The 25,252-nt window shown below is 45.6% G+C and overlaps 4 protein-coding genes across 4 annotated transcripts; all 4 read right to left on the bottom strand.

Annotated features, from left to right (window-relative positions):
• Positions 1-6,268: 6,268 nt before the first annotated feature.
• LOC122916736 (interferon omega-1-like) lies at positions 6,269-9,166 on the bottom strand. The gene is given in 3 exon segments (XM_044264149.1): positions 6,269-6,549; positions 6,552-6,809; positions 9,043-9,166. Coding segments are annotated over 3 exon segments (663 nt in total).
• A 921-nt stretch (positions 9,167-10,087) lies between these two features.
• Positions 10,088-10,686, bottom strand: LOC122916936 (interferon alpha-1/2-like). The gene has a single exon (XM_044264323.1). It carries the CDS (start codon positions 10,649-10,651, stop codon positions 10,088-10,090), a length of 564 nt encoding a protein of 187 aa, XP_044120258.1. The 5' UTR covers positions 10,652-10,686.
• Positions 10,687-16,408: 5,722 nt separating this feature from the next.
• LOC122916935 (interferon alpha-1/2-like) lies at positions 16,409-17,008 on the bottom strand. Its single transcript, XM_044264322.1, has one exon. It carries the CDS (start codon positions 16,970-16,972, stop codon positions 16,409-16,411), a length of 564 nt encoding a protein of 187 aa, XP_044120257.1. The 5' UTR covers positions 16,973-17,008.
• Positions 17,009-21,355: 4,347 nt separating this feature from the next.
• Positions 21,356-21,961, bottom strand: LOC122916934 (interferon alpha-1/2-like). Its single transcript, XM_044264321.1, has one exon. The coding sequence runs from the start codon at positions 21,959-21,961 to the stop codon at positions 21,356-21,358; it is 606 nt and encodes a 201-aa protein (XP_044120256.1).
• Positions 21,962-25,252: the final 3,291 nt, after the last annotated feature.

The following is a 25,252-nucleotide window of genomic DNA, read 5'->3' as shown; positions in this document are numbered from 1 at the left end:
AAGAAACAGATTGTTTATTTTTCTGAACATTTTTTGAAGACTATACATATAAAGTTTTGACTTCAGATATTTGACAATTGGCACAGAAAATACAGTGAAGATTGCTTTCTTTGATTTGACAAACAATAATATAGTGATTAGAACGTCATGAGAATAATTTTATTTCCTGATTTTCTTTGGAATTTATTAAATAGGGAAAAGCACATTTCCGCCGTCCCCCTGACAACTTCCAAGGCATAGCAGCTCTACTCCTTCTTCTTCAGAAAGCTGCTGATTCCTTGGAAATACTTTTAGATAACATCTCCAAGTAAGGACAAACCTGAAGATTTTCTACTTTCTTTTTCTGGTCCTGACGTTCCAGACTGCCTCGGGAGTAATCTAACCACCAGCTCTTCCTCCAAGCTGTCCTGTAGTCTTCTGTGCAAACAGGATAAAGATCTGTATTGCAGCCTGTATGGGACAGGTTGAGAATCCACGGCAGGAACAGGTGGCTTGTGCCTTCTGCATGTTAATACCTATTTTGTGGTGAAAAAAAACATTAAAGCAGGTCCTGCTATTCTGGCGTGACTGAGAAGTTATCATTTTATCAACAGCGTGATTTCCTGTTTTTCACGACCATCAGATCCGGAATGGCTGGACCAGAGCATCACCAGCACCATTGGCGAATTGATTGTGCCGCTGAGCTCTGTGATTGAGCGGACCACAGAGAAACACGCACCGCCAGGCCTTAACGGCGCAGACAAGGCTCCCTCGCTGCGCCCCGACGGCCAGAAGGGGGCGCCCGAACCCAACGTAACGGGCACTCCCTGCGCAGCTTCGCAAGCAGGGGGGTCTGGCTTGGGTGAGGTGTCGTCTGGGTCCGGGGTCCGGGGTGCAGGACGGCGTGGAATCGGGGTGGGGGCCAGAGAGCAAACTCTCCCTTGTCGGGCCTGACCGCTGAGGAGAAACTTTGCCGCGGTTTGCCCGGATCCTTCATGTCCTGGGTTGCCCTTGCGTGGATCCTCTGCTTTGCTGGGCAGTGTTTTTGCAGAGTCAAACGTCTAGGAATGGCGCGTTCCTGGGGACGCACGGCCCGAACTGGGAGCGTGCTGCCTGGGGTATGTTTGCAGGTCCAGGCTTGTTTCTGGGGTTAAAGACAAGAATTCAGGGAAAGGGGATACGCATCTACAATCTGGACGCGATCTCATAAATAAGGAAACCCTGCAGTGGAATGATTGGGTAATAGGTCCAATGCACGGCTGAGATTTATTGGAGCCGGAGGCCAAAGGCAAACTCTTCCCATATATACTTGCTTTTGTTATTACTATTTTTTAGTGGTTCATTTTTCTTAGAGCGTTAAGAATTGAAAACATTCTCTCTTAGTGTCATTGCCCTACTTTTTAAAAAACTGTCAAGGTCATCCAAGTTAAGGAAAGCCTGAAGAATTGTTTCCAGTTAAAAGAAGAAAAGAAATACGTGAGTACTGGGTGAAAGGCACGATCCCGGATTAAAATCTTTGAATATAAAGGAATTAGGAAGGGCAACTGGCGTATGGGAGGAGGGGTGTCTTCGAATGATTGGAATTTGTGTATTTTTTTTCTCCTATTCTTTGAATGTTTCCATAAGCTTGAAAATTGTCTCAAAATAAAGTTATTCTAAAATAATTATGTTCTCCTCAGCCTCCAGAAAGTGTCTGATGTAATTAATCTGGCATAGAATCTAGGTCACTTCTTTAAAAAAAATTCTCCTGTTTATTCAGTGAAGTTTGGATTCACAACCAGAGCACTGTGAAAACCTGGAAGATCCAGAGACTATGTGATCAGATAACAGAAGGGTGCTAGCTCTCCTTTCTTAGAAAGACAGAGCTGTTCCCAGATGATGGGGGAATGGTGTGGGTTAGTAATGGAGAAGGCGGGGGAGATGTGAGCAGAGGAGGAAGGAAGGAAGAAATGGGTAGAAGAGCTCAGGTTATAAAAAGGTACTTAATTCAGAAACTCTAGGAGAAAGTGAGGAAGCAGAACTGAGGGAACTGATGTAACAGGAAAAGCAGCTTGAAGTGAGGACATTTGGAATGAATCTCAGGGCAGGGCTTCCTTTTATTTGAAAATGTTTCTATTTCCTCTTTAGTGCCCCTGGGAGAATTCCTTGACTCTCCCGGGATAGACATTACTGGTCTTGGATTTCCCTGGCTTCTTTCATGTTTTCATTCACCTCGGGAATCTCTGGGCCAGGCCTCTTTATTGTGTCAGCACCACCACGAGAGGAGAGAGAGAGAGAGAGAGAAAGAGCTGCTTAGCCTCTGAAAGTCTCCAAGCAGATAGTACTCAATACCTCCTCGGAGTACAATCCTGTCAATGGAGCACACGTGATCTCGAAGACTTGACACCGTGTGGCTCCCTTCAGCAGGACTCCTGCATTAAATATGCTGAATGGACCACGTGCAGAAAACCATTCCTTGAGTTTTTCAGAGAAGGATGAATAGAAAATGTGGTTAGCCACTTTAAAAATGAAGAACTTACAAGATGGGTCTCCCATCAGTGTAGACTCACCTTATTCACTAGTAATGACCGCTGCTGCTTTCATAGACAGAGGAAAGTGAGACTGTCTTACATACCATTTTTGTGAGACTGTCTTACATACCATTTTTCCTTGTCTTTCAGCATCAACATTGAGGCAGGAGGAAAAAGTGTGAGGCCTAAATGTAATGTTCTGCTCTTGAATGCCAGACTCTATGGATTAAACTTCATATCTCTTTTCAGTGAGGGCTCAGGTCAACAATCACGGAGGACATCAGTGTCTAGAACCTGTCCTCAGAAACTAATGACCTGGTAGGCCAGCCCTTTGGGAAGGAAGCAGGCCTCATCCTGGTCCCTGTTGTGCCCATCTATTGGAATGGAAGAGTGCCTGAGTTGGGCCATGGGTCTTGCCCACTAGGTGGTGGTGTGAGATACAGCGGAAGGACCGTTGGTTCGGGGGGCAAATGTCTGGGTCCTTTGGACATGTTTCAAATTGTTAACTTTCCAGAGCATCAGACTCCTCTTTGGAAAGAGCACTGGTCTCCAAATCTCATGGGATTGTTGTGATGACCACTTGGGACCACGTGTCTGAAAAGAGTGTTAGGATGACATAGTCCTATCCCTAAGTGAAATTTACTGTAATTGTCCTTGAACTTTTAACTTTGCATCGTAATTCCTGGTCATTCAGGAGCTAATCTTGATGAGTTCAACTTCCTATAAGATGGCTACCTTTACCCTCTGTGACCCGGGGTCCTATATTCTCTATTGGGAGCTCACAGCTGAGGCAATAACATGGCACTGGACCTATTTCCTCTTCAGAAAAGGGCACTGATCTGTCCTGTTAGTCGTGTTATTTCAGGCATCCTTCCTCCTAGATGGACTGTGGAATGCCAAGCTCTGCATGCAGGCTGAAGTGACATAAGAGGGAGAATCACAACAGGATGTGAAATCAAGCCTTGGAGTTAGGATAAAAAGAATATCGCGAGGTCAGAACGACCTCAGAATGACAAGCCCGCCTGTCCCCACTCGGCTTTTAAAAGTACTTTGTATCTCTTATCTCTTGCAGGTACCTGTACAAGTTTCCTTTGTCAGGTAGCTTTCCTGAAGAGTTCCACCGAGATCCTTTTTCGGAGAAGTGTCTTAGAGCAGCTAAGGAAGGGGTGCCTGTGTGGCTCAGTCACTTAAATGCCAGTTCAGATGGGCAAGGGGAAGTCCTCAGGACCTTGAATCTCTGGGTGGGGAAGAGCTTCCACCTGCCCCCAGATCCTCCCTCTCTTCTTGACATAGCATGAGTAGAGGGGAGATGAGCGCCGCTCCCCAACACGCATTCACCAAGCAGCTGTTTCTTGCCACCTACTGTGTCAGTCACTGTAGTTCATGCCAGTGAACAGCATGGGCCGACAGACATCCTTTCTCTTATCCCCAGCTTCTGAAGAAGCAAACGGAGCACATGGAGGGGCAGTAACTTTCTCAAGGTCATACAGACAGTCTGGAATGTAGGTCTTCTGTCTCCCCAGCCTGAGCAACTGGCCACATGGTAGGACTCTTACACTCCACACTAATCAAAGAGGCTGTTGAGAATCTGAGGGAAGCCTTTGGGATGGTTAACTTCATGGGTCAGTGTGGCCGCAATCCCCAGATATTTGGTCAAACATTCTAGAAGTTGCTGTGAAGCTATTTTTTTAGGTGAGATGGACCTTTGCCTTACCAGATATTGAACAAACCAGACTGCTCTCCATAATGGGGGTGAGCCCCATCCACTCCACTGAAGGCCTTCCTTGCTGGAAGGAGTGGAACTTATGCCAGCAGACCACATCTGGACTCAAACTGCAACTCTTCCCTGGGCCTCCAGCTGTGGACCTACTGTGCAGATACTGGACTTGACCATCTCCACAAACTCATGGACCACTTCCTCAAAATAAACCTCTGTGTACGCACCTACTACTGATTCTGTTTCTCTGGAGAGCTCTGACTCAGCCAGGTCCCAGAGAAGTTCTCTCTCCAATTCCCATTTGTCCTGGGCATTCAGGCACCGCCCGTGGTGCCAGACATTCACAGTACAATTAACCTGGTCATCAGGATCCTCACTTCCATCACACACCAGTCTTGTCTCCTGGAGGATGACGGCATTTGTGAAACACCTTGCTCGGCCAGCAGTGTTTTCCAAGACCTGAATTTGGATGGGTTTGCATGTCGCGGTCTACGAAGTGAGTCTTTTCTCTCCTTTTCTTGTACTCGCGACCTCAGGCTCTGCCTGCGTCCCCCAACACCCAGGCACCCTGCAACTGGCCTTTTAAATGTAGCCAGAGGCAGAGTGGCCAGCCTATGCACCACTTTGCAACTGAAGTGGATCACACTTGACGTTGGGGCTTCAGCTGGGCAGCTGAGAGCCCGGGAGAGCACAGAGTAGCTGAGCTGCTTCTGTTCCGTGTTCTCCAGCTGCTCCTGCCCCTTAGAGCCTCACGGGGTTTTTTTTGTTTTGTTTTTTTTGTTTTTTGTTTTTTTTTTAGCTTCACGGTTCTTTGGTTTGTGGCCAGTTGAGCTCCTGTGACAGGTGCCGTCTCCTCCTGGTGGAATGAGAATGTTGAGGGTCTGCAGAACTACATTTAGGTCCTCTTTCCAGTGTCCTCCCTGCATAGCAGTGACCACATGCACTCCCTTGCCCTCACTCCCAGATACACAATAAAGAATTTTAAATGATTACCACCCGCCCCCGGGGCATTTTTTTTGTTCAGTCTAGATCCTTAAGCCCAACCAGCAGTAAGACCTCCATAAGTAAGGACCTCCCAAGGACCCCGCAAAGGACATCTAGCTTCCCTGCCCTCCACAGTATTTGTATTTAAAGCTTCTAAGTAAGAACATCATTTTCCTTTACATCTTTTTGAGTTCTATATAATAATTGAAAATTAAATACTATTTATTCTCTCTGTAAGTCTCCTAGTGAGACTGAATGTTTGGAAACAGAAGTTGTCCCGTTAGATTTCCTGAGCTGTGCTTCTGAAAGGATATTCTGCAATCTGCCACACCGACACTCAGTTTACATAGGAAATTACTGAATGAATGAATAAATAGATAAATATTATCATCCATTCTTCCAGTTGGCTTTGAAAACCAGTATTTGGATTTAGATTTAAGAGTAAACAGACTCAGGGACCTTGGTGGCTCAGTCCATTAAGAGTCCAGCTCTTGATTTTCTCAGGTCATTTTCTCAGGGTCAGGAAATGGAGACCCTCCACTCCCACCCCCGGCCCGCATGGGGGTCTGTGCACAGCATGGAGCCTGCCCAAGATTCTCTCCCTCTCCTTCTGCCCACCTTCCGCTGCCCCCATCATACTCTTTCTGTCTCTCTCAAAAAAGAAAGAAAGAAAAGAAGAAAGAAAGAAAGAAAAAAAAAACTCAAGAAGCTGTCTTTGATAAGAATTAAATAAGAAAAATGCATATTTAATACAATGAAAAGATGAAAATGTTTTCTAAATTTTAATACAATTAAAGGCAAATACTTAATATGAAAATATAAATATAAACACGATAAGCTATAAGAGTGAATGAAGAAGAAAAAAAGAAAGAATGAACGAACATCAGGGCAGTCATCTCTTAGGGACAGGTGATCCTGAAGCTGGATTTTTAAACACGTTCTTGCTTACTATTACTCAGAACACACTCGGCGGAATTAAAGTCAATAAATTCTGAAATGAAACCAGGAACGACAGCCTCTTGCAATGACCAGACATATGTGTGGGGGTCATATGGCACATTCATCCCTGAGAATCATTTCAAGGTGACCCCAGGTCTCCATCCTTAATTCCTAACCTACCTTGCAAGCTGGTGGCTGAAGACAAGGAACTCACGATTTCCGCTCTGACGATTCCCCAGGCTCAGTCGCTGTTCTTCTTCTCTTCTAGGAGGAGAGGGATTTCCTGGAAGTACCTCTTCAGGGCGGGTGTGGGGCGGTCCATTCCCAGGGCCAGCTCTCCCCACCGCCTGCCCAGGAAACAGGTGTCCAGATCTTGCCGCGGCCAATGGAGGCCAGAGCGCAGCTGGCCGAGCAGGGGGCGCTCCAGGCAGCCGAGGCGCGCTCCGCTTGCAAGAGGTTCAAGGTCCACTGGAGCCGCTGGTGAAGGACCGACCCGGCCTGGACCTTCCGCCGCTGGCTGCCCTCCATCATCTCCCGCGGGAATCTGAAGGCTTTTCTGTCCTGCAGACGGAAGAAAGGGGACAGTCTCCTCATCTGGCCCAGAAGCACGAAGCACGACCACTCCCTGCTCACCAGTGCGTGGCTCTGAGGCAGGGCACAGCCCTGAGAGCCCCCAGGACCTCATATGAGCACCCCGAGGGCTGGGCGCGGAGGGCCCAGGAGGACCATGGGGAAGACGAGGCCTCTGCGGGCCTGGCCAGGCTCGGTGTGCGGGGAACCTGGGAGCCGAGGTTCTCTGTTCGCCACGTAGCTTTTCAATGGGGAGCACGGAAAATTTCATTTTCTGAACATTCGTCTCTGCTTTTACTTCCTGTTTTTTGTTTTCCTTTATGCAGTCTCCATATGGTCTAAGAAGATGTCATCAAACTGGACTATGACTTTCACAACAGAAGCTTATTTTCCCAGTAAACTTCCGATGGGTGCATCCGCGTGGATACTGACAGTCAAATGAGAGACATCTTTGTCCTAAAGACCGAGGTGGTGCAGGAATGTAAGGACTCATGCACACACACCGACACACATACCTGTTTTACTCCTCTTTGTGTGAGGAACAAATCTGGCCTTGATTCTGCACTAAAGTTTTACCCTCCTTCTCTTACACAGGGAGATGGGCTCCTTCCTCTCTATGGATTTGTATCTTGTCAGGTACTGATCAGACCAAGTATGGTACACAAGTTATCTAGAACCAGGACTGAGTTTTATTTACACAACAAAGTCTTATGGTAATGAGTGAATGGGTTTCTCTGATGTTTCTCTTCATTCTAGAAATAACTGGTGCAGATCCATGTGGTTACGGTTCACGGGGACCTCAAGGGCAAGACTAGTACAGGTACTGTCCTTTCTCTCTGACATTTTATAACCTGTCTACACTGCTCCTAGGCTGTGCCAGTGCCCCCAAGAGGAAGCCTGGTTCTTGTCTGGGATGTAGAGGTGTCAAGGTTCTAATTCCAGATAACTGGACTTTCCCAGCAGCACCTCACTGACAAGGTAGTTATCACCTCTACTAACATATTTCTTCTGGAGTGACTGAGTGTCCTCTGCCCAGGCTCTCCTGGACTCACTCCCAGAGGACAGGCTCACCAAGCCCGAGAACTCTAGATTCCTCTACTGTTCGGGGGCTGGTTTCCTTGTTAGTAAAGCACTTACTGCCCCTAGATCCTTGCCCTTGCCCTTGCCCCTGGAGTGTTTGTGTCAGGAACCCTCTCATTGTCCACCTCCTCCTCTCCTGACCAGAAGAAGGTGTCTACAGCCCTCAGATGCTGAGGGTGAACATTTCCTCCAAGTAGAGGAAAGACCTGATTATAATCATTTCACCTTGAGTAAGGGAATATATTTATTTTGCCGCCACAGCTCTTACTTTCCAGTTTTTTCCATTTTTTAAAAAAAGTAAGCTCCACACACAGGGTGGAGCCCAATGTGGGGCTTGAAATCACAGTCTGACATCAAGACCTGAGCTGACATCAAGAGTCATGGATGCTCAACTGGCTGAGCTACCCAGGTGTCAAGATTGAAAAATAGCCATCCCCGACTCTCATGGCTGACTCTCATCCATGACTTGTTAATCTCCCCTTTGGAGGTCAGTTGCTAAAGTGGAGGACACCTAGTTCTGAATAATTTTGTAGGAAGAGACAAATAATATTCTCATATATGGCTGTCAGCATTAAAATAAGATGATAGCTACAATATTTAAGCTGCTCCTTATGGAAGATGCAATGCAAGAGATCATCTAAGTGCATGAGTTCAGTGAATATTCATGCTATTCTGTCATAATTGTTAAATCTGTTTTTACTCCTGAATTACACACAGCTCACTATTGCTCCATGGATTTCCATGATTCATATTGTATTTTTCAGCTGATTTTAACCAATTTTCTTCTTTGCTTAAAATATTAAGAAAGAAAATGCCTGACGCATCTACCCATTCTCATTTTTGAAGGAAGTCTGTCAGTCTCAGTCATTCCAGGAACATTTTTTTTATCAGTAGTAATAGATAATTTTTTGAAGGATTGAATGAGTTATCTATTCCCGCCTAGTGAGTTCTTAAAGCCGAGCAGCTTGCTGATATGCAAGGTAGTAAGAAGGAAGACAGGATAAACCATTGTAAGTAATTAAGTCATGATTTACACTAACTACAGTATTAAGCACAGTAACATAATTTGCTAGAACATCCATTCCATGAAATCACTCAGGGAAAAAAATATGGCATAAAAGGGCAAATTATGCCCAGAATAACGAACCCCATATTCCCAGATCCCACGCAATATTCTTCTCCAGGTCAGAGGCACTGACTTCTCTTATTCATGCTCGCACCCGCTCCAGGGTGGTCTCTGCTTATGCATTCCACCAAACCGACTCTCAGGAAGGTCAGCAAAGGCATCTGTGTTTCTGACATCACAGGCAGTTTCAATCTGCATCTTCCAGGAATCCGCTGATGGTCTTCGAAGCACATTTACTTCCTTAAAGACACTCACCAGCATCCTCTCTTACCCTGTGCTGTATGGCCAGGAGTCCACTGTCTCCTTTGTGGCTCTTCTCTCCCGTCCCTTCAATGGCTGAAGAGCCTCAGAATCAAGTTTATGTCTGTTTCTCACACGACACGGTCTCCCTGCATGACCATCTCTGTTTCTTGCTTTGCCTGCTAGATGTGGGACCTCAGCCGTGGCGTTTCTTGTCAACTGCCAGCTCACCTGCCCCCGACACCGAACATACGTGCCTCCGTGTCTGCCAGTGACTTGTTGAGGGGTTCGCAGCTTTTCTGTATACTTCCTGAACGTCTCCGTTCTAGCAGCAGGTGAGAGAAGTCAAGTCCTTTCCTTCTTCATTAGAACACTAAGTAGGAGGATTGTTTTTAGATTCCCATCCCTACAGCAACCAAAGATGTAGACATCAGGACTGTAGGACTGTATTTATTATGTCCTATAGCCTAAGGGCAACGTGCAAGTTGTCTTAGAGAAAGTCAGTTATTTCCAATGTTAATGTAGTATGATGGTAAATGCGTTCTGCCGTCTCATTTCTAATTAAGTTGCACAATTAGACTGGGTGTGACTCTTTGAAAACACTTTCTGTAGTAAAAGTTCCATAAAGAAAAACATGATAAACGGATTACATATTAAATATATATTTTATTATATTCTGCTATGTAAAGGTGCACATAATATAGGAAAAATCTGAAGCTTATCAATTTTTACACAAATAAATATTTAAATAGATAAATAGACACGAGCAAGGTCATCTGTAAGCGACTACTGCTTGTAGAGTTGACTTGTTCTGAAAACACTTGACAAACTGACTCTGTTCATGTCTTTGCGACAGCAGAAATGAGGGTCTCTGACACGGCAGAACTCCAGAATGTGTGATGTTATCAGTCAGAAGGAATCATTTCCATGTTGAAAGGGGTGTCACTTCCTGCTCCGCAATCTCTTATGCAAGGCTGTTGATGCATACAAGGGTTTCATGATCTCTGCTCGGACCATCTCCCAGGCACAAGGGCTGTATTGCTTCTCTTGCAGATAGAGGGAGATTCTCTGGAAGTAGTTCCTCAGGATGGAGTCCCCATTCACCAGGGGCGGCTCTCCCACCCCAGCCTCCTGCAGGGGACAGGCTTCCAGGAGGCCCAGCTGCTCAGAAAGTCCCGAGCACAATTCCTCCAGGAGGGCCGTGTTCCAAGGAGCAGGTGAGGCCTCTGTGCAGAAGAGGTGGAAAGTCTTCTGGTTCGTCACATGGACGACAGAGAGGGCTTGAGCCTTCTGCAGCGGCTTGCCGTCGAAGGCCTCCTGGGGGAAGCCAAAGTCGTTTGTGTAGTTGTCACAGGAGCTAGCAGACAGTCTCCTCATTTGTCGCAGGAGCATCAGGGCCCTCCAGTGCAGCAGGCCAGGGGTCTGAGGCAGGTCACATCCCAAAGAGCTGAGGTAGTGGCAGCTGAGCACCACCAGGGCTACCAAGAAGGAGCAGGGCAGGGCCATGGGGATCCTGCAGATGCTGTTGTCCTGGCTGTGGTGGGCACGTTTGGGACCCGTGGCTCTAGCTCCACTGAACATCTTCTCCTGTGCATGAGGCTTAAGTAGGGGACATAGGAGTTTTCAATTTCTGAACGTTTCCCTTACTTTCTACTTCTCTTTTTGCTTTCCTTTCTACACTTTCTACTGGGGTTTAGAGCATGGGTTTCTCAACTGTTTCTTTTTCCTATTGCCGCCTCCTGTCATAGTCTTTCTAATATTTATGTAATTGAACCTTCCAACAAAACATGGTGACACGGATCTAGAGTCTATATTGTTATGTATTTATAGCTCTGCTTTATAGATTGAAAAAGAGTTCATTTTACTCTGTTTAATTCAGAATTAAGATTGACTAAAAATTTCAACTGAAAGCTAAGTTTTATTTGTTTGCTTTTTTGTTTTTAGATTTTATTTATTTATTTGACAGAGACAGAGAGGTTATAAGCAGGCAGAGAGACAGGCAGAGAGAGAGGGGGAAGTAGGCTGAGCAGAGAGCCCGATGCAGGCCTGGATCCCAGGACCCCGAGATCATGACCTGAGCTGAAGGCAGAGGCTTAACCCACCGAGTCACCCAGGTGCCCTCAACTGAAAGCTAAGTTTTAAAGCTATTTATCCTTCACTGGATATCTAAATTTGATTAGTGACTTCTAATTTTTTACTTATTTAAATAGAAATGTAAAAGTGAGATGCAAATTAAGAGTTTCTAGAAAGACATAATAATTATATCAATGTACTTAAATATTTAGAATCATTCCAAATAGCTACAGCCAATGGAAAGTTAAATTATTTATTGGATGTTTCTTTTCAGTGTACTGTATTTTAATGTAGCCTCAATGAGAAAATGATTTTAACTTCACTTGCAGCTAGATATTCATCAAGTTATTCTCAGAATATTTTTAAATTTAGCACTAGATAGAATTACTGATGTGTTGAATGAATTTTGAAGAACTAAATTGTAAAGTACAATCTATTTGTATTTATTTCCAAAGCCCGCATCACAACAAGGGTCAAACATCAGCAACGTCCACAAGTTAGCCACTGGCAGCTCAAAGTAAGCAAAGATGACCTGTCCAGGTAAGATTCTGAGGTCCAGGAAATGATGGAAAGACACTCCTCCAATCCTATGTTATTCCTGGTGTTCCTAGGTGTGGCACTGTCTTGCAACATTTCATGTATCTTCCACAAATTCCATGACTGTGATTCTTGTGTGATACCCAAGAAAACCCAATGACAGACAGTAAGTACTGAGCACTAAGGTTTTGTTAGACCACTCCAAGGTTGAGCTTTAGGGTACCACATACCTTGGCATATTGAAGCCTTGTTCCCAGCCCTAAAAACCATTTGTTACATTGTTGGAAGCAATTGGAACAGGTGTTGCTTCCGGTGTGGGGATGCTGGTAATGGGGAGAGACCATGCAGCTCCAGAGCAAGGAGGATGGGGAAAAACTCAGGACCTTCTGCTCACTTTTACTATGAACATAATTGCTCTGTTTAGAAAGTGTATTTTTCAAAAAGTACATAAGAGCCATGGACATTGCCTTATTATACTAGCAGAGTCAGTTCATTCCAGGAAAGAGCTCTTTTTTGGTCTGGAGGAAAATCTCCCACCAGGGGACAGACTTCTACATACAACACGAGCCCGTGTGCACACCTGGTCACTGTCTAGCCCACCTTGCCCCCTCGCTGGCAGCCTCCCCTGTAAAGACTGTGACGGGCCACAGAACAGCAGCCTCCTGCTCCTATCTCCTCTCTGCTCCTGCCACTGTGACATCACTGCAGTGGGGACATTCCCTCAGGTCAGCAATAGTCACCAGGAGAAAAGAAAACAACAAGGCTTCTGCTAAGAGAGTTTCAAAAAACCTGGAAATTTCAAACAACTTGTGTTCTTCTTTGTGGCTTTGTCATTGGAAGTAAAAGGGCCAGACAGAAACCACAAAGGAAAAGGAAGCAGCTGTGTGAATGGGCAGGAGAGGCTCCTGAGGAGGGAGGGTGGAGGGGGAGCTCACAGGAGGTTTCTCCACTGGGGGAGAGGGAAACTCTGTGACTGGAGAGTGAAAGGATGGGATCTCGGAGGGCGTGGAGGAAGGGGAAATGTGCTGTACCAGAACATATGGAGTATGCGGACAAAGGCACAGTGTATATGTATACATATAACATTACTGTGTAACTAATTTCATTCAATGGATAGGTCACCTGTTCTGAATGGGTATTTTATTTTATTTTTTTTTCACAATGATATTTTGGAGGATCAGCCCTTTGCAGTCAGTTATACAGAAAAGACTAAGAGAAGATCATTTTTTTAGGGAAAACATGAGAATATAATCCCCATCTGTTAAACTCTTACTCAGTGGAAGATGCTAGATGCTTTGAAATGTGCCACTTCATTATTACAACAGCTCTAGGAATATTTCCACCTCACTTTACATCTGGGGAAACCGAGCTGCAGAGAGCTCCAGTGAGGTTCTCATGATCAGACAAGGAGATGGAAGCAGAATTCCAGATGCAGGGCACAGTCCTGTAGCCCATGTCATAAATTCCTGCCTGAGGTTCCTCTTGGGAAATTCTGAATCTTCCCTTCTGCCACACTTCCTGGAGATCATTCTTCCCTGGTGGCGTCCCACCTGCTCTGGCTGCCCCATCGCTGTGCCCTTGACAGGCTCCCCTTCTCCTTCTCAGCCTTAGATGTCAAAGGTTCTCTGAAGTTTTAGGGCATCTTCTCATTCCACTCTCATGTCAGACGGAAGGAGTGTCAGTACCATGCCTCGATTTCCAAATATACAAGGGGCATTGCGATTTAATGTCTCCAGGACATGCATTGTTGGAGAGTCCAGACTCACCCCTGCATCTCCAGTGGGAAGTCTGCTGTCCCCTCTTCCTGACTTCCCTCCTTCAGTCTCCTGGTAACAGATCCCCTTGGCCTCTAGCACTGTGCAGAGGTAGTCTCAGACTATTCTAGAGTGATTGCTTTCCCCCTCCCTCTGCTGGCAAAGCTGCTATTTCCCTCTGCTCTTCACAGGGGGCGCCCAGCAAACCGGTGGGCTCCACCAACTAGGGAGATGTAACTGTCCAGTGGATGCACACAGAGCCTCGAGCCAGGCTTCCGTAATAGCTGAAGTTCCCACCATTGCCTGCTCCTGGCCAGTGTGATTGTCTGAGCACTCCTTTTTCTCCTGGTACCAGCGCTGAGACTGGCCCTGGGACCTCAGCTGTGAGTGGATCTAAGAAGAGTTGTTGTTTTCTGTCTTCTTGCATTTGGGGGTTGTTGGTTTGTTCTTGTTGCTGCAGCTGTGAGGTCAGGAACAACATTCCAACAGGTTCAGTGTTGATCCAGAAATTGGAGGATCCTGCAATACGTGAATCCGTGAACAACTTCAGGCTAGCTCTGTCCTGAGGATGGAAGCCCTTAGGGACAGTCCTGTCACAGACACATTTTACCCACAATGCTGAGTAACTTAACTCAACACATTGTATGGCTGAAGCAGAAAGAGGAGTCCTTAGAAAGCTGGAACTCATGGCTATGTGACTTAGTGTTGTAGGTCAACAATATCATTTGCAGGTCCCTTTCTTGCTTTCTTCCTTTTTATCATTTCCCTTTCCTTATGTCTTCATTTGAGTACGAAAAGATGGGTCGCCAGATTTTGACTCAGACTCCTTCCCAGGTAGTTACTCCATTTCTTCTGTCTCAGATGGAGATGGATTCTCTGGAAGCCCGTCTTCAAGGCTAGGGCAGGGCCCTCAAACCCAGGGGCGGCTCCCCCACTCCCATCACAGGTACCACACAGATTCCCAGGTTTCTGGCTGCCCCAGCAGGGACGGGTTCAGGCAGCAAACGGCAGTGCCCGGTGAGGAAGAGGGTGAAGGTCAGCTGCAGCATCTCGTGGAGGACAGACTTGGTGTGGACCTCCTGGAAGTGGCAGCCACGCACCTTGTCCCAGAGGAGGTGTCCCTGGTTCAGGAGAAGGGACTGATGCTTCTCCTCTGTGTCAGAAGCAGCAGGCCCACCTGTGAAGTTGCCTGGAGCCAGGAGGCAGCTCACAGCCCAGAGCTGAGATGCTGCCACGGGGATCCAGGAGGAGGCCAGCAGAGGGGATGGGTGCTCCACCTGAGGGCTTCTGGTGGCCTGGCAGAACAGTGGGCGGTGCCCTGGCTCCCAATTCATCTCCAGTTTTTTCTATTCATGAGTCTTCAGTAGAACAGGGTAGTTTTCATTTCCAGAATGTACCCATACACTTTTCATTTTTGTTTGCTTTTCTTTATATAAGCTTTACATGGATTAAAAGACATTGGAAGGCATCACCCATCTCAATTATTTTTTCATTTTTTCATGGATGTTTAATTAGCCCCAAAGAAGGTAAATTTCCCAGATCTATATTCTATCTATAGTCACTAGCTTCTGTTCTGTTCCTCGCCTTTCCTCCGCCACCAGTATGGTTTCTGGTGAGTAATTCAGTCAAAACAACTGGTCCCTGTGGTCATAACCCTTCTACTTCCCAGATTTGTGGACCCTTTCCATGCAGCCTTTGCAATGATGTCATTCCTTGGAGACTTTCTTAGCTTCGAAATAGACTCTTAACCAACATTCGCTCTTATGCTACTGCCTTAGGGATATTCGACCTTTGTCTGCAGTGTGGCTCTTTTCTCCCTTAACCAGGGGAGGCTTGAGGCACCATTTCTCAGTCTACGCTCTCCTCCCAGGCAGCCGCTTCCCTCCCTGGGTTCTGTGAATGGAATGGCTTGTAAATAGCAGGATCAAGGATCCATTTGTTTGTTTTGATTTTTTTAAAGGATTTTATTTATTTATATGACACAGAGAGACAGCGAGAACAAACAAGGGGAGTGTGACAGGGAGAAGCAGACTCCCGGCTGAACAGGGAGCTCGACACAAGGCTTGATTCCAGGACCCTGACATCATGACCTGAGCCAAAGGCAGACACTTAACCAACTGAGACACTAGGGTGCTCCTGAACAATCCATTCCATAAAGAATATTTGCACTTGGGTGTCTACCATTGTGATGTGGAATGTCTCTGGTTCTTCTCATTTTATTTCCTGACATGTCTGCTTCCTTTTCTACTTACAGAATTCAAATTTTCCCTTCTTTGCACTCTTCCCTTTAACATAACTGATATTACTTCACTACGATTTTTGTTCTGAGGTTAGATTTTCTACAAAATCCAAGATACAGACACAGCATTGGACATGGGAAGTCTGCCTTTCCCGTGAAGACAGCATGCAAAGTGACTTCCGGGAAGTCGACGCGATTACTTCTAATGTGAAAACAAAATCACGAGTGAGAGAGTGGTACAATCCGTTCCTTCATCAGGTTGTAATCAGACTTGTTTCTTGCTTCAATAAGAAATAAATGCAAGAAGTTTCTATAGAAATATTTAATGATGAGAAAATAAAGAATTTAATATACATAAAACATATACAATTCTCTTAACCACAAAGGTTAGGTACAATTAATATAATACAATAAAAAATAACTTAAATCTTATAAATAGTGAAATAAATAAATAGCTAAATAGGCAGATCAGCATGGTCACCTGAAGGCGACAGGTGTTTGTAACACTGACTTCAAGTTGCCTAATACTCCTGAATACATGTGACAAATTGATTCAGTTCATGTCATGATGACAGCAGAAATGAGAGTCTTTGACACTACAGAAACAGGGGAGTGTGATAGTCTTCTTCAGAGAGAACCATTTCGATGTTGAAAGGGGTGTCACTTCCCGCTCCTTAATCTCTTATGCAAGGCTGTTGATGCATACAAGGGTTTCATGATCTCTGCTCGGACCATCTCCCAGGCACAAGGGCTGTATTGCTTCTCTTGCAGATAGAGGGAGATTCTCTGGAAGTAGTTCCTCAGGATGGAGTCCCCATTCACCAGGGGCGTCTCTCCCACCCCTGCCTCCTGCAGGGGACAGGCTTCCAGGAGGCCCAGCTGCTCAGAAAGTCCCGAGCACAATTCCTCCAGGAGGGTCGTGTTCCAGGGAGCAGGTGAGGCCTCTGTGCAGAAGAGGTGGAAAATCTTCTGGTTCATCACATGGACGACAGGGAGGGCTTGAGCCTTCTGCAGCGCCTTGCCGTCAAACACCTCCTGGGGGAAGCCAAAGTCGTTTGTGTAGTTGTCACAGGAGCTAGCAGACAGTCTCCTCATTTGTCGCAGGAGCATCAGGGCCCTCCAGGGCAGCAGGCTGTGGTCCTGAGGCAGGTCACATCCCAGAGAGCCGAGGGAGTGGCAGCTGAGCACCACCAGGGCCACAAACAAGGAGCAGGACAGGGCCATCAGGTATCCTGCAGATGCTGTTGTCCTGGCTGGGGTGGGCACGTCTGGGACCCGTGGCTCTAGCTTCTCTGAACATCTTCTCTTGTGCGTGGGGCTTAAATAGGGGACATAGGAGTTTTCGATTTCTGTACGTTTCCCTTCCCTTCTACTTCTCTTTTTGCTTTCCTTTCTACACTTTCTACTTGGGTTTGGAGCATGGGTCTCGCAACATCTCATGTATTAATTTCTTTCAGTATTATCCTTGCCTCCAGAATCTTTTGGATGTTTTTTAATTGCAACTTCCAAGAAAACGTAATAGCAGGGAGACACAGTATATATCGTTAAATATTGTATATTTGTCTGTGCTTAAAGACAAAAAAAAGTGTAACATTTATCCAATTCAGGGTCCAGAATGACTATATATTTTAAGTTAATAGTTATATATAAAAATATTGATGCTTAAGTATATAAGTAAATTTGACGAGTGACTTATAATTTCTTTACATGTATACAGTGTAGTATATGGTGTACATATGCAAATCAAGTATTTCTAAAAGGACATAATGATTTCAGTGTACATGAACATTTCAAATCAATCCGGTTTGGTAAATGCAACTGAAAAGTGGTATTATTTACTTAACATGGGTTTTCAGTGTATGGAATTTGAATGTTGCCTCATATGACAAAGTCATTTTTTTAAGATTTTTATTTATTTATTTGACAGAGAGAAAGATACAGAGGGAGTACAAGTAAACAGAGCAACAGGCTGACAGTGAGGGAGAAGCAGGCTCCCAACAAGCAGGGAGCCTGATTCGAGGCTCCATCCCAGCACCCTGGGATCATGACCTGAGCTGTAAGCGGCACCCAACTGACTGAGCCCCCCAGGCACCACGACAACCTCATCTTTAACTTCACCTGCTACTACATACTCTGGAAGGTATTGTCAAAATACTTTTTCTGTTTAACACTAGATAATTACTGAGGTGTTGAATGAGTTTTGTAGGGCTAAATCATAAAATTTAATGTATTTGTGTTTTCATTTCCAAAGCCTGCATCACAACAAGCCTCAGACATCAGCAATGGCCACAAGACACCACTGGCAGCTCACCAGTAAGAAAGATGACCTGTCCAGGCAAGACTCTGAGACCCAGGAAATGATGGAAGGAAACTCCTCCAATCCTAGGGATGCCTGTTATTCCTAGATTTGTCACACAGATCTTGCAGACAGTTTGTGTCCTCCAAGTATTCTGTGCCATTGTTCCTTACGTAATATCCACTAAAACCAGTGAACGACAATAAATAACACGGTTTTGTTAGAGCGCTCCAAGGCATGACAAGTGCCCCCAGCAGGAAGCCTGACTCTTGTTTGGGAAGAAGAGGTGTCAAGGTCCTAGTTCCAGATGGGATTTTCCCAGCAGCATCTCACTGACAAGGTAGTTATCACATCTACTAACCTCTTTCCTCTGCAGTGACTGAGTGTCCTCCACCCGGGCTCTCCGGGGCTCACTCCTGAGGACAGGCTGGCCATGTCCTGAGGACTCTGGATTCCCCTAGTGTGCAGGGGCTGGTTTCCTTGTTAGGAAAGCACTTACTGCCCCTAGATCCTTGCCCTTGCCTTTGCCCCTGGAGTGTTGGTGTCCGGGACCCTCTCAGTGCTCACCTCCTCCTCTCCTGACCAGGTATCAAAGGTGTCAACAGCCCCCAGATACTGAGGGTGAACATTTGTTTTCTCCAAGTAGAAGAAAGACTGATTATAATCTTTTCACCTTGAGTAAGAGAATACATTTATTGTGCCATCACAGCTCCTAATTTTCTTTTTTTTTTTTCATTGTTTTAATGTAAACTCCACCCACATTTTTTTTTTTTTTAAAGTAAGCCCAATGTGGGGTTGAACTCACAGTCTGACATCAAGCCCTGAAGTTAGAGTAAGAATCATATCCTCAACCAACTGAGCCACCCAGGATCCCCCATGGTTCAAATTTTCCTGAAACTAGGGAACACTTGTTACGTCCAAAATTTCTGAGCCGAGCACAGGAAATTCACTGACTGGGTCTCTCAGGAGAAACTTCCAGCACAGAAACTGATGACTTTCACTGGTTCATTCGGATTCTGTTTCGAGTAGGCAGCTTCATCTGGCCATCTGTCTGGTGCTCAGAATGTGGGGGGTGGTGGGTTTGAGGCCCAGGATATGGTGTCAGGGACACACTTCCTTGGTCACAGGCTGGGGGAGCTCAAAGCGTGGCTAGAGGCCAGGGAGATGGGAGTGATTGAGCACTTTTCTCCAAGGGTGCACTGAGGAGTAGTGCTCTGAGCTCTTGGCTCCTCCGGGCCAGAGATTCAGAGGCCACCATTTTCATGGCATCCTCCAGAACTCTATGGAAAGCTTTCAGGGAACAAAACTCCGAAAGGGGAACCCTAACGGATTACTTAGCCGAGCCCCTGGTAAGGGTGGTGCAATTCCGCCTCAGGCATGGACACTTGAGAATCACTACAACAGGCCCCTCCCCCAGAAGACCAGCAAGAAATTCAGCCAAGACCACGTTCACATACCAAGGAGAACAGTGGAATTCCAGAGGAGGAGGAATTCCATGCTTTGCATGGAACTCATGGCTTTCTCCCCATAATTCTTTCGTCTTGTAAAGTTAATTAAGTTTTTTTAATTTTATTTTTTTCATAAGCTAAAATTTTTGTAACCTTTACACCCAGCTTCCTACGCTCTTTTTTTTGAAGAAAGTCTGTCAGTCATTCTGTGCAAGAGAATCTCGTGATGTGGATATCCACCAAACATTGTGGTATTCCGAACATGAGGAAACACTAGCAGCGAGCAACAGAGAAGAATTCTTACCACATCAAACTCTCTAGAAAAAGCAATGGGGTATTATGCCGCTTTACTAAACAGGTTCACATGGAGAGGCCAAGGAACCTAATTAATGATGCCAAATAATTCCAGGAAACATGATCTTATCCGTAGTAATAGATAATCTGATGAAAGATTCAATGAGTTATCTATTACTGCCAAGTGAATTCTTAAGGCTAGCAGCTCACTGATGTACAAGGTAATAAGAACCAAGACAAGATTAACCACCATCAGTAGTTCAGTTACGGTGAAAAAGAAATACAACATTAAACATATTAACATGATTTGCAGAACATCGAATCCATGAAACCACTCAGGGAAAAAGAAATGACATAAAAGTGCAAACTATGAGCAGAATAACAAACCCCATTATTCCCAGATCCCATGCGATATTCTTCTCCAAGACAGACGCACTGACTTCTCTTATTCATGCTCCCACCCGCTCCAGGGTGGTCTCTGCTTACGCATTCGACCAAACCAACTCTCAGGAAGGTCAGCAAAGGCATCTGTGTTTCTGACATCACAGGCAGTTTCAATCCACATCTTCCAGGGATCCGCTGATGGTCTTTGAAGCACATTTACTTCCTTAAAGACACTCACCAGCATCCTCCCTTATCCCTGTGCTGTATGGCCAAGAGTCCACCGTCTCCTTTGTGGCTCTTCTCTCCCCTCCCTTCAATGGTTGAAGAGCCTCAGAATCAAGTTTGTGTCTGTTTCTCACACGACACGGTCTCCCTGTGTGACCACATCTGTTTCTTCCTTTGCCTGCTAGATGTGGACCTCAGCCGTGGCATTTCTTGTCAACTGCCAGCTCACCTGCCCCCGACACTGGACATACATGTCTCCACGTCTGCCAGTGACCTGTCGAGGGGTCCGCAGATTTTCTGTGTGCACTTCCTGTGTGCTTCTACCTCTCTGCTCAGGCAGCAGGTGAGAGAAGTCACTTCCTTTCCTTCATCGTCAAAACATTAAATTGGAGGCTTTTAGTTCTCATCCCTACAGCAACCATATTTATATGTCCCTACAACCAAAGATGTAGACATCAGGATCTGTATTTTGTATGTCCTATAGCCCAAGATCAACATGCAAGTGTCTTAGAGAAAGTCAGTTGTCATTTCCAACGTTAATGCAGTATGACGGTAAATGCATTCTGCTGTCCAATTTCCAACGGAGTTACACAATCAGACCTGGTGTGCCTCTTTGAAAACCCTTTTGTCCTTAAAGTTCCATAAAGAAAAAATGATAAACTGATTACATATTATAAATATATTTTATTATATTCTGCTATGTAAAGGTGCACATCATGTTATATGAAAACTGAATCTTATCAATATTTACATAAATAAATATTTAAATAGATAAATAGACACGAGCAAGGTCATCTGTAAGCAACTACTGCTTGTAGAGTTGACATGTTCTGAAAACATGTGACAAATTACTGTGTTCATGTCTTCACGACAGCAGAAATGAGAATCTCTGACACGGCAGAACTCCAGAATGTGTGATGTTATCAGTCAGAAGGAATCATTTCCGTGTTGAAAGGGGTGTCACTTCCCGCTCCTTAGTCTCTTATGCAAGGCTGTTGATGCATACAAGGGTTTCATGATCTCTGCTCGGACCATCTCCCAGGCACAAGGGCTGTATTGCTTCTCTTGCAGATAGAGGGAGATTCTCAGGAAGTAGTTCCTCAGGATGGAGTCCCCATTCACCAGGGGCGTCTCTCCCACCCCAGCCTCCTGCAGGGGACAGGCTTCCAGGAGGCCCAGCTGCTCAGAAAGTCCCGAGCACAATTCCTTCAGAAGGGTCGTGTTCCAGGGAGCAGGTGAGGCCTCTGTGCAGAAGAGGTGGAAGGTCTTCTGGTTTGTCACATGGACGACAGAGAGGGCTTGAGCCTTCTGCAGCTGCTTGCCATCAAACACCTCCTGGGGGAAGCCAAAGTCGTTTGTGTAGTTGTCACAGGAGCTAGCAGACAGTCTCCTCATTTGTCGCAGGAGCATCAGGGCCCTCCAGTGCAGCAGGCCGTGGTCCTGAGGCAGGTCACATCCCAGAGAACCTAGGGAGTGGCAGCTGAGCACCAAAAGGGCCACGAAGAAGGAGCAGGACAGGGCCATCGGGGATCCTGCAGGTGCTGTTGTCCTGGCTGGGGTGGGCATGTCTGGGACCTGTGGCTGTAGCTCCACTGAACATCTTCTCCTGTGTGTGTGACTTAAGTAGGGGACATAGGAGTTTTCGATTTCTGAACGTTTCCCTTTTTTTCTACTTCTCTTTTTGCTTTCCTTTCTACACTTTCTCCTGGGTCGTAGAGCATGGGTTTCTCAACCGTTTCTTTTTCCTACTGCCACCTCCTGTTACAGTCTTCTGAATATTTATGTATTTGAACATTCCAACAAATCTTGGTAACATGGATCTACAGTCTATATAGTTATGTATGTATAGCTCTGCTTAATAGATTAGAAAAGAAAGTGTTCATTTTACTCTGTTTATTTAATTCACTGTTAAGATGGACAAAAATTTCAACTGAGAACTATAGTTTAAGCTACTTATTCTTTACTGGATATCTAAATATGATGAATGACTTCTCAATTTTTTCTTACTTAAATGGAAATATAAAAGTACAATGCTAATTAAGAATTTGTAGAAAGACATAATAATATCGGTGTCCCTAGATACTGAGAATCATTCCAAATTGCTAATAGCCAATGAATTATTCAATTATTTATTGGATGTTTGTTTTTTGTGTACTGTATTTTAGTATGGCCCCAATGAGAAAATGATTTTTAACTTCACTTGCTGCTAGATACTCATCAAGTTATTCTCAAAATATTTTTATATTTAGTACCAGATAATATACCTATACAAGGAATTAGTTTTGAAGAATTAATTGATTATGTAGAATCTATTTGTATTTCATTTCCAAAGTCCACATCAAAACAAGGCTCAAACACCAGCAAGGTCCACAAGCCAGCCCATGGCATGTTGAAGCCTTGTTCCCAGCCCTAGAACTACTTGTTACATTGTTGGAAGCAACTGGACTAGTGTTCCCTCTGGTGGGGGGATGCTGAAATGTGGGAGAGACCAGGCAGCTACAGAGCAGGGTGGACGGGGAATAGCTCACGACCATGGCGGACCTGAAACAACTCAGGACCTTGTGCTCACTTTTACTGGGAATGTATCTGCTCTATTTTTTTTTTAAAGGGTATTTTTGTTGAAGTTCATGGCTTATAACGCTAGCAGAGTCTGTTCATTCCAGGAAAGTTTTTGTTTGTGTCTGTTTGTGTTTCTTTGGTTGCTCTGGAGGAAAATCTCCCACCAGGGGACAGACTTCTACATACAACACGAGCCCGTGTGCACACCTGGTCACTATCTAGCCCACCTTGCCCCCTCGCTGGTAGCCTCCCCTGTAAAGACTGTGACGGGCCACAGAACAGCAGCCTCCTGCTCCTATCTCCTCTCTGCTCCTGCCACTGTGACATCACTGCAGTGGGGACATTCCCTCAGGTCAGCAATAGTCACCAGGAGAAAAGAAAACAACAAGGCTTCTGCTAGGAGAGTTTCGAAAAACCTGGAAGTTTCACACAACTTGTGTTCTTCTTTGTGGCTTTGTCATTGGAAGTAAAAGGGCCAGACAGAAACCACAAAGGAAAAGGAAGCAGCTGTGTGAATGGGCAGGAGAGGCTCCTGAGGAGGGAGGGTGGAGGGGGAGCTCACAGGAGGTTTCTCCACTGGGGGAGAGGGAAACTCTGTGATTGGAGAGTGAAAGGATGGGATCTCGGAGGGCGTGGAGGAAGGGGAAATGTGCTGTACCAGAACATATGGAGTATGCGGACATAGGCACAGAGTATATGTATACATATTACATTATTGTGTATCTAATTACAGTCAATGAATAGTCACCTGTTTCAAAGGGGTATTTAATTTTTAAAATTTTTTTTCACAATGATATTTTGGAGGATGATCATTATTACAACAGCTCTAGGAATATTTCCACCTCACTTTACATCTGGGGAAACCGAGCTGCAGAGAGCTCCAGTGAGGTTCTCATGATCAGACAAGGAGATGGAAGCAGAATTCCAGATGCAGGGCACAGTCCTGTAGCCCATGTCATAAATTCCTGCCTGAGGTTCCTCTTGGGAAATTCTGAATCTTCCCTTCTGCCACACTTCCTGGAGATCATTCTTCCCTGGTGGCGTCCCACCTGCTCTGGCTGCCCCATCGCTGTGCCCTTGACAGGCTCCCCTTCTCCTTCTCAGCCTTAGATGTCAAAGGTTCTCTGAAGTTTTAGGGCATCTTCTCATTCCACTCTCATGTCAGACGGAAGGAGTTTCAGCACCGGGCCTCAATTTCCAAATATGGAAGACACATTGCGATTTAATGTCTCCAGGATGTGCATTGTTGGAGAGTCCAGACTCACCCCTGCATCTCCAGTGGGAAGTCTGCTGTCCCCTCTTCCTGACTTTCCTCCTGCAGTCTCCTGGTCACAGAATCCCTTTGGTATCTAGCACTGTGCAGAGGTAGTCTCAGACTATTCTAGAGTGATTGCTTTCCCCCTCCCTCTGCTGGCAAGGCCAGCAGATGTCCCTCTGCTCTTCACAGAGGGTGACTAGTGGAGATTCCGAAGGTACAACTCAAATAAACTGTGGGCTCCACCAACTAGGGAGGCCTGGACATTGTAGTTGTCCAGTGGAAGCACACAGAGCTCGAGCCAGGCTTCTGTAATAGTTCAAGTTCCTACCAGTGCCTTCTCCTGGCCAGTGTGATTGTCTGCGTGCTCCTTTTTCTCCTGGTACTGCAGATGAGACTGGCCCTGGGACCTCAGCTGTGAGTGGATCTAGGAAGAGTTGTTGTTTTCTGTCTTCTTGCATTTGGGGGTTGTTGGTTTGTTCTTGTTGCTGCAGCTGTGAGGTCAGGAACAACATTCCAACAGGTTCAGTGTTGATCCAGAAACCAGAGGATCCTGCAATATGTGAACAACTTCAGCTAGCTCTGTCCTTCGGAAGGAGGCCCTTAGGGACAGTCCTGCCACAGACACATTTTACCCACAATGCTGAGTAACTTTTTTTTTTTTAAAGATTTTATTTATTTATTTGACAGAGAGAAATCACAAGTAGATGGAGAGGCAGGCAGAGAGAGAGCGAGGGAAGCAGGCTCCCCGCTGAGCAGAGAGCCCAATGTGGGACTTGATCCCAGGACCCTGGGATCATGACCTGAGCTGAAGGCAGCGGCTTAACCCACTGAGCCACCCAGGCGCCCCGATGCTGAGTAACTTAACTCAACACATTGTATGGCTGAATCAGAAAGAGGAGGATTTAGAAAGATGGAACTCATGGCTATGTGACTTAGTGTTGTAGGTCAAGAATATCATTTGCAGGTCCCTTTCCCGCTTTCTTCCTTTTTATCATTTCCATTTCCTTATGTCTGCATTTGAAGAGGAAGAGTTGGGTCGC

The sequence above is a fragment of the Neovison vison genome, chromosome 9, assembly GCF_020171115.1.
Source record: "Neovison vison isolate M4711 chromosome 9, ASM_NN_V1, whole genome shotgun sequence".
Classification (NCBI taxonomy): Eukaryota; Metazoa; Chordata; class Mammalia; order Carnivora; family Mustelidae; genus Neogale; species Neogale vison.
This window is presented reverse-complemented; position numbering and strand designations above follow the sequence as displayed.

What these genes read in the sequence shown, in the direction of transcription:
- LOC122916936 (XM_044264323.1), bottom strand. Translation starts at nt 10,651, where the DNA reads ATGGCCCTGCCCTGCTCCTTCTTGGTAGCCCTGGTGGTGCTCAGCTGC.
- LOC122916935 (XM_044264322.1), bottom strand. Translation starts at nt 16,972, where the DNA reads ATGGCCCTGTCCTGCTCCTTGTTTGTGGCCCTGGTGGTGCTCAGCTGC.
- LOC122916934 (XM_044264321.1), bottom strand. Translation starts at nt 21,961, where the DNA reads ATGCCCACCCCAGCCAGGACAACAGCACCTGCAGGATCCCCGATGGCC.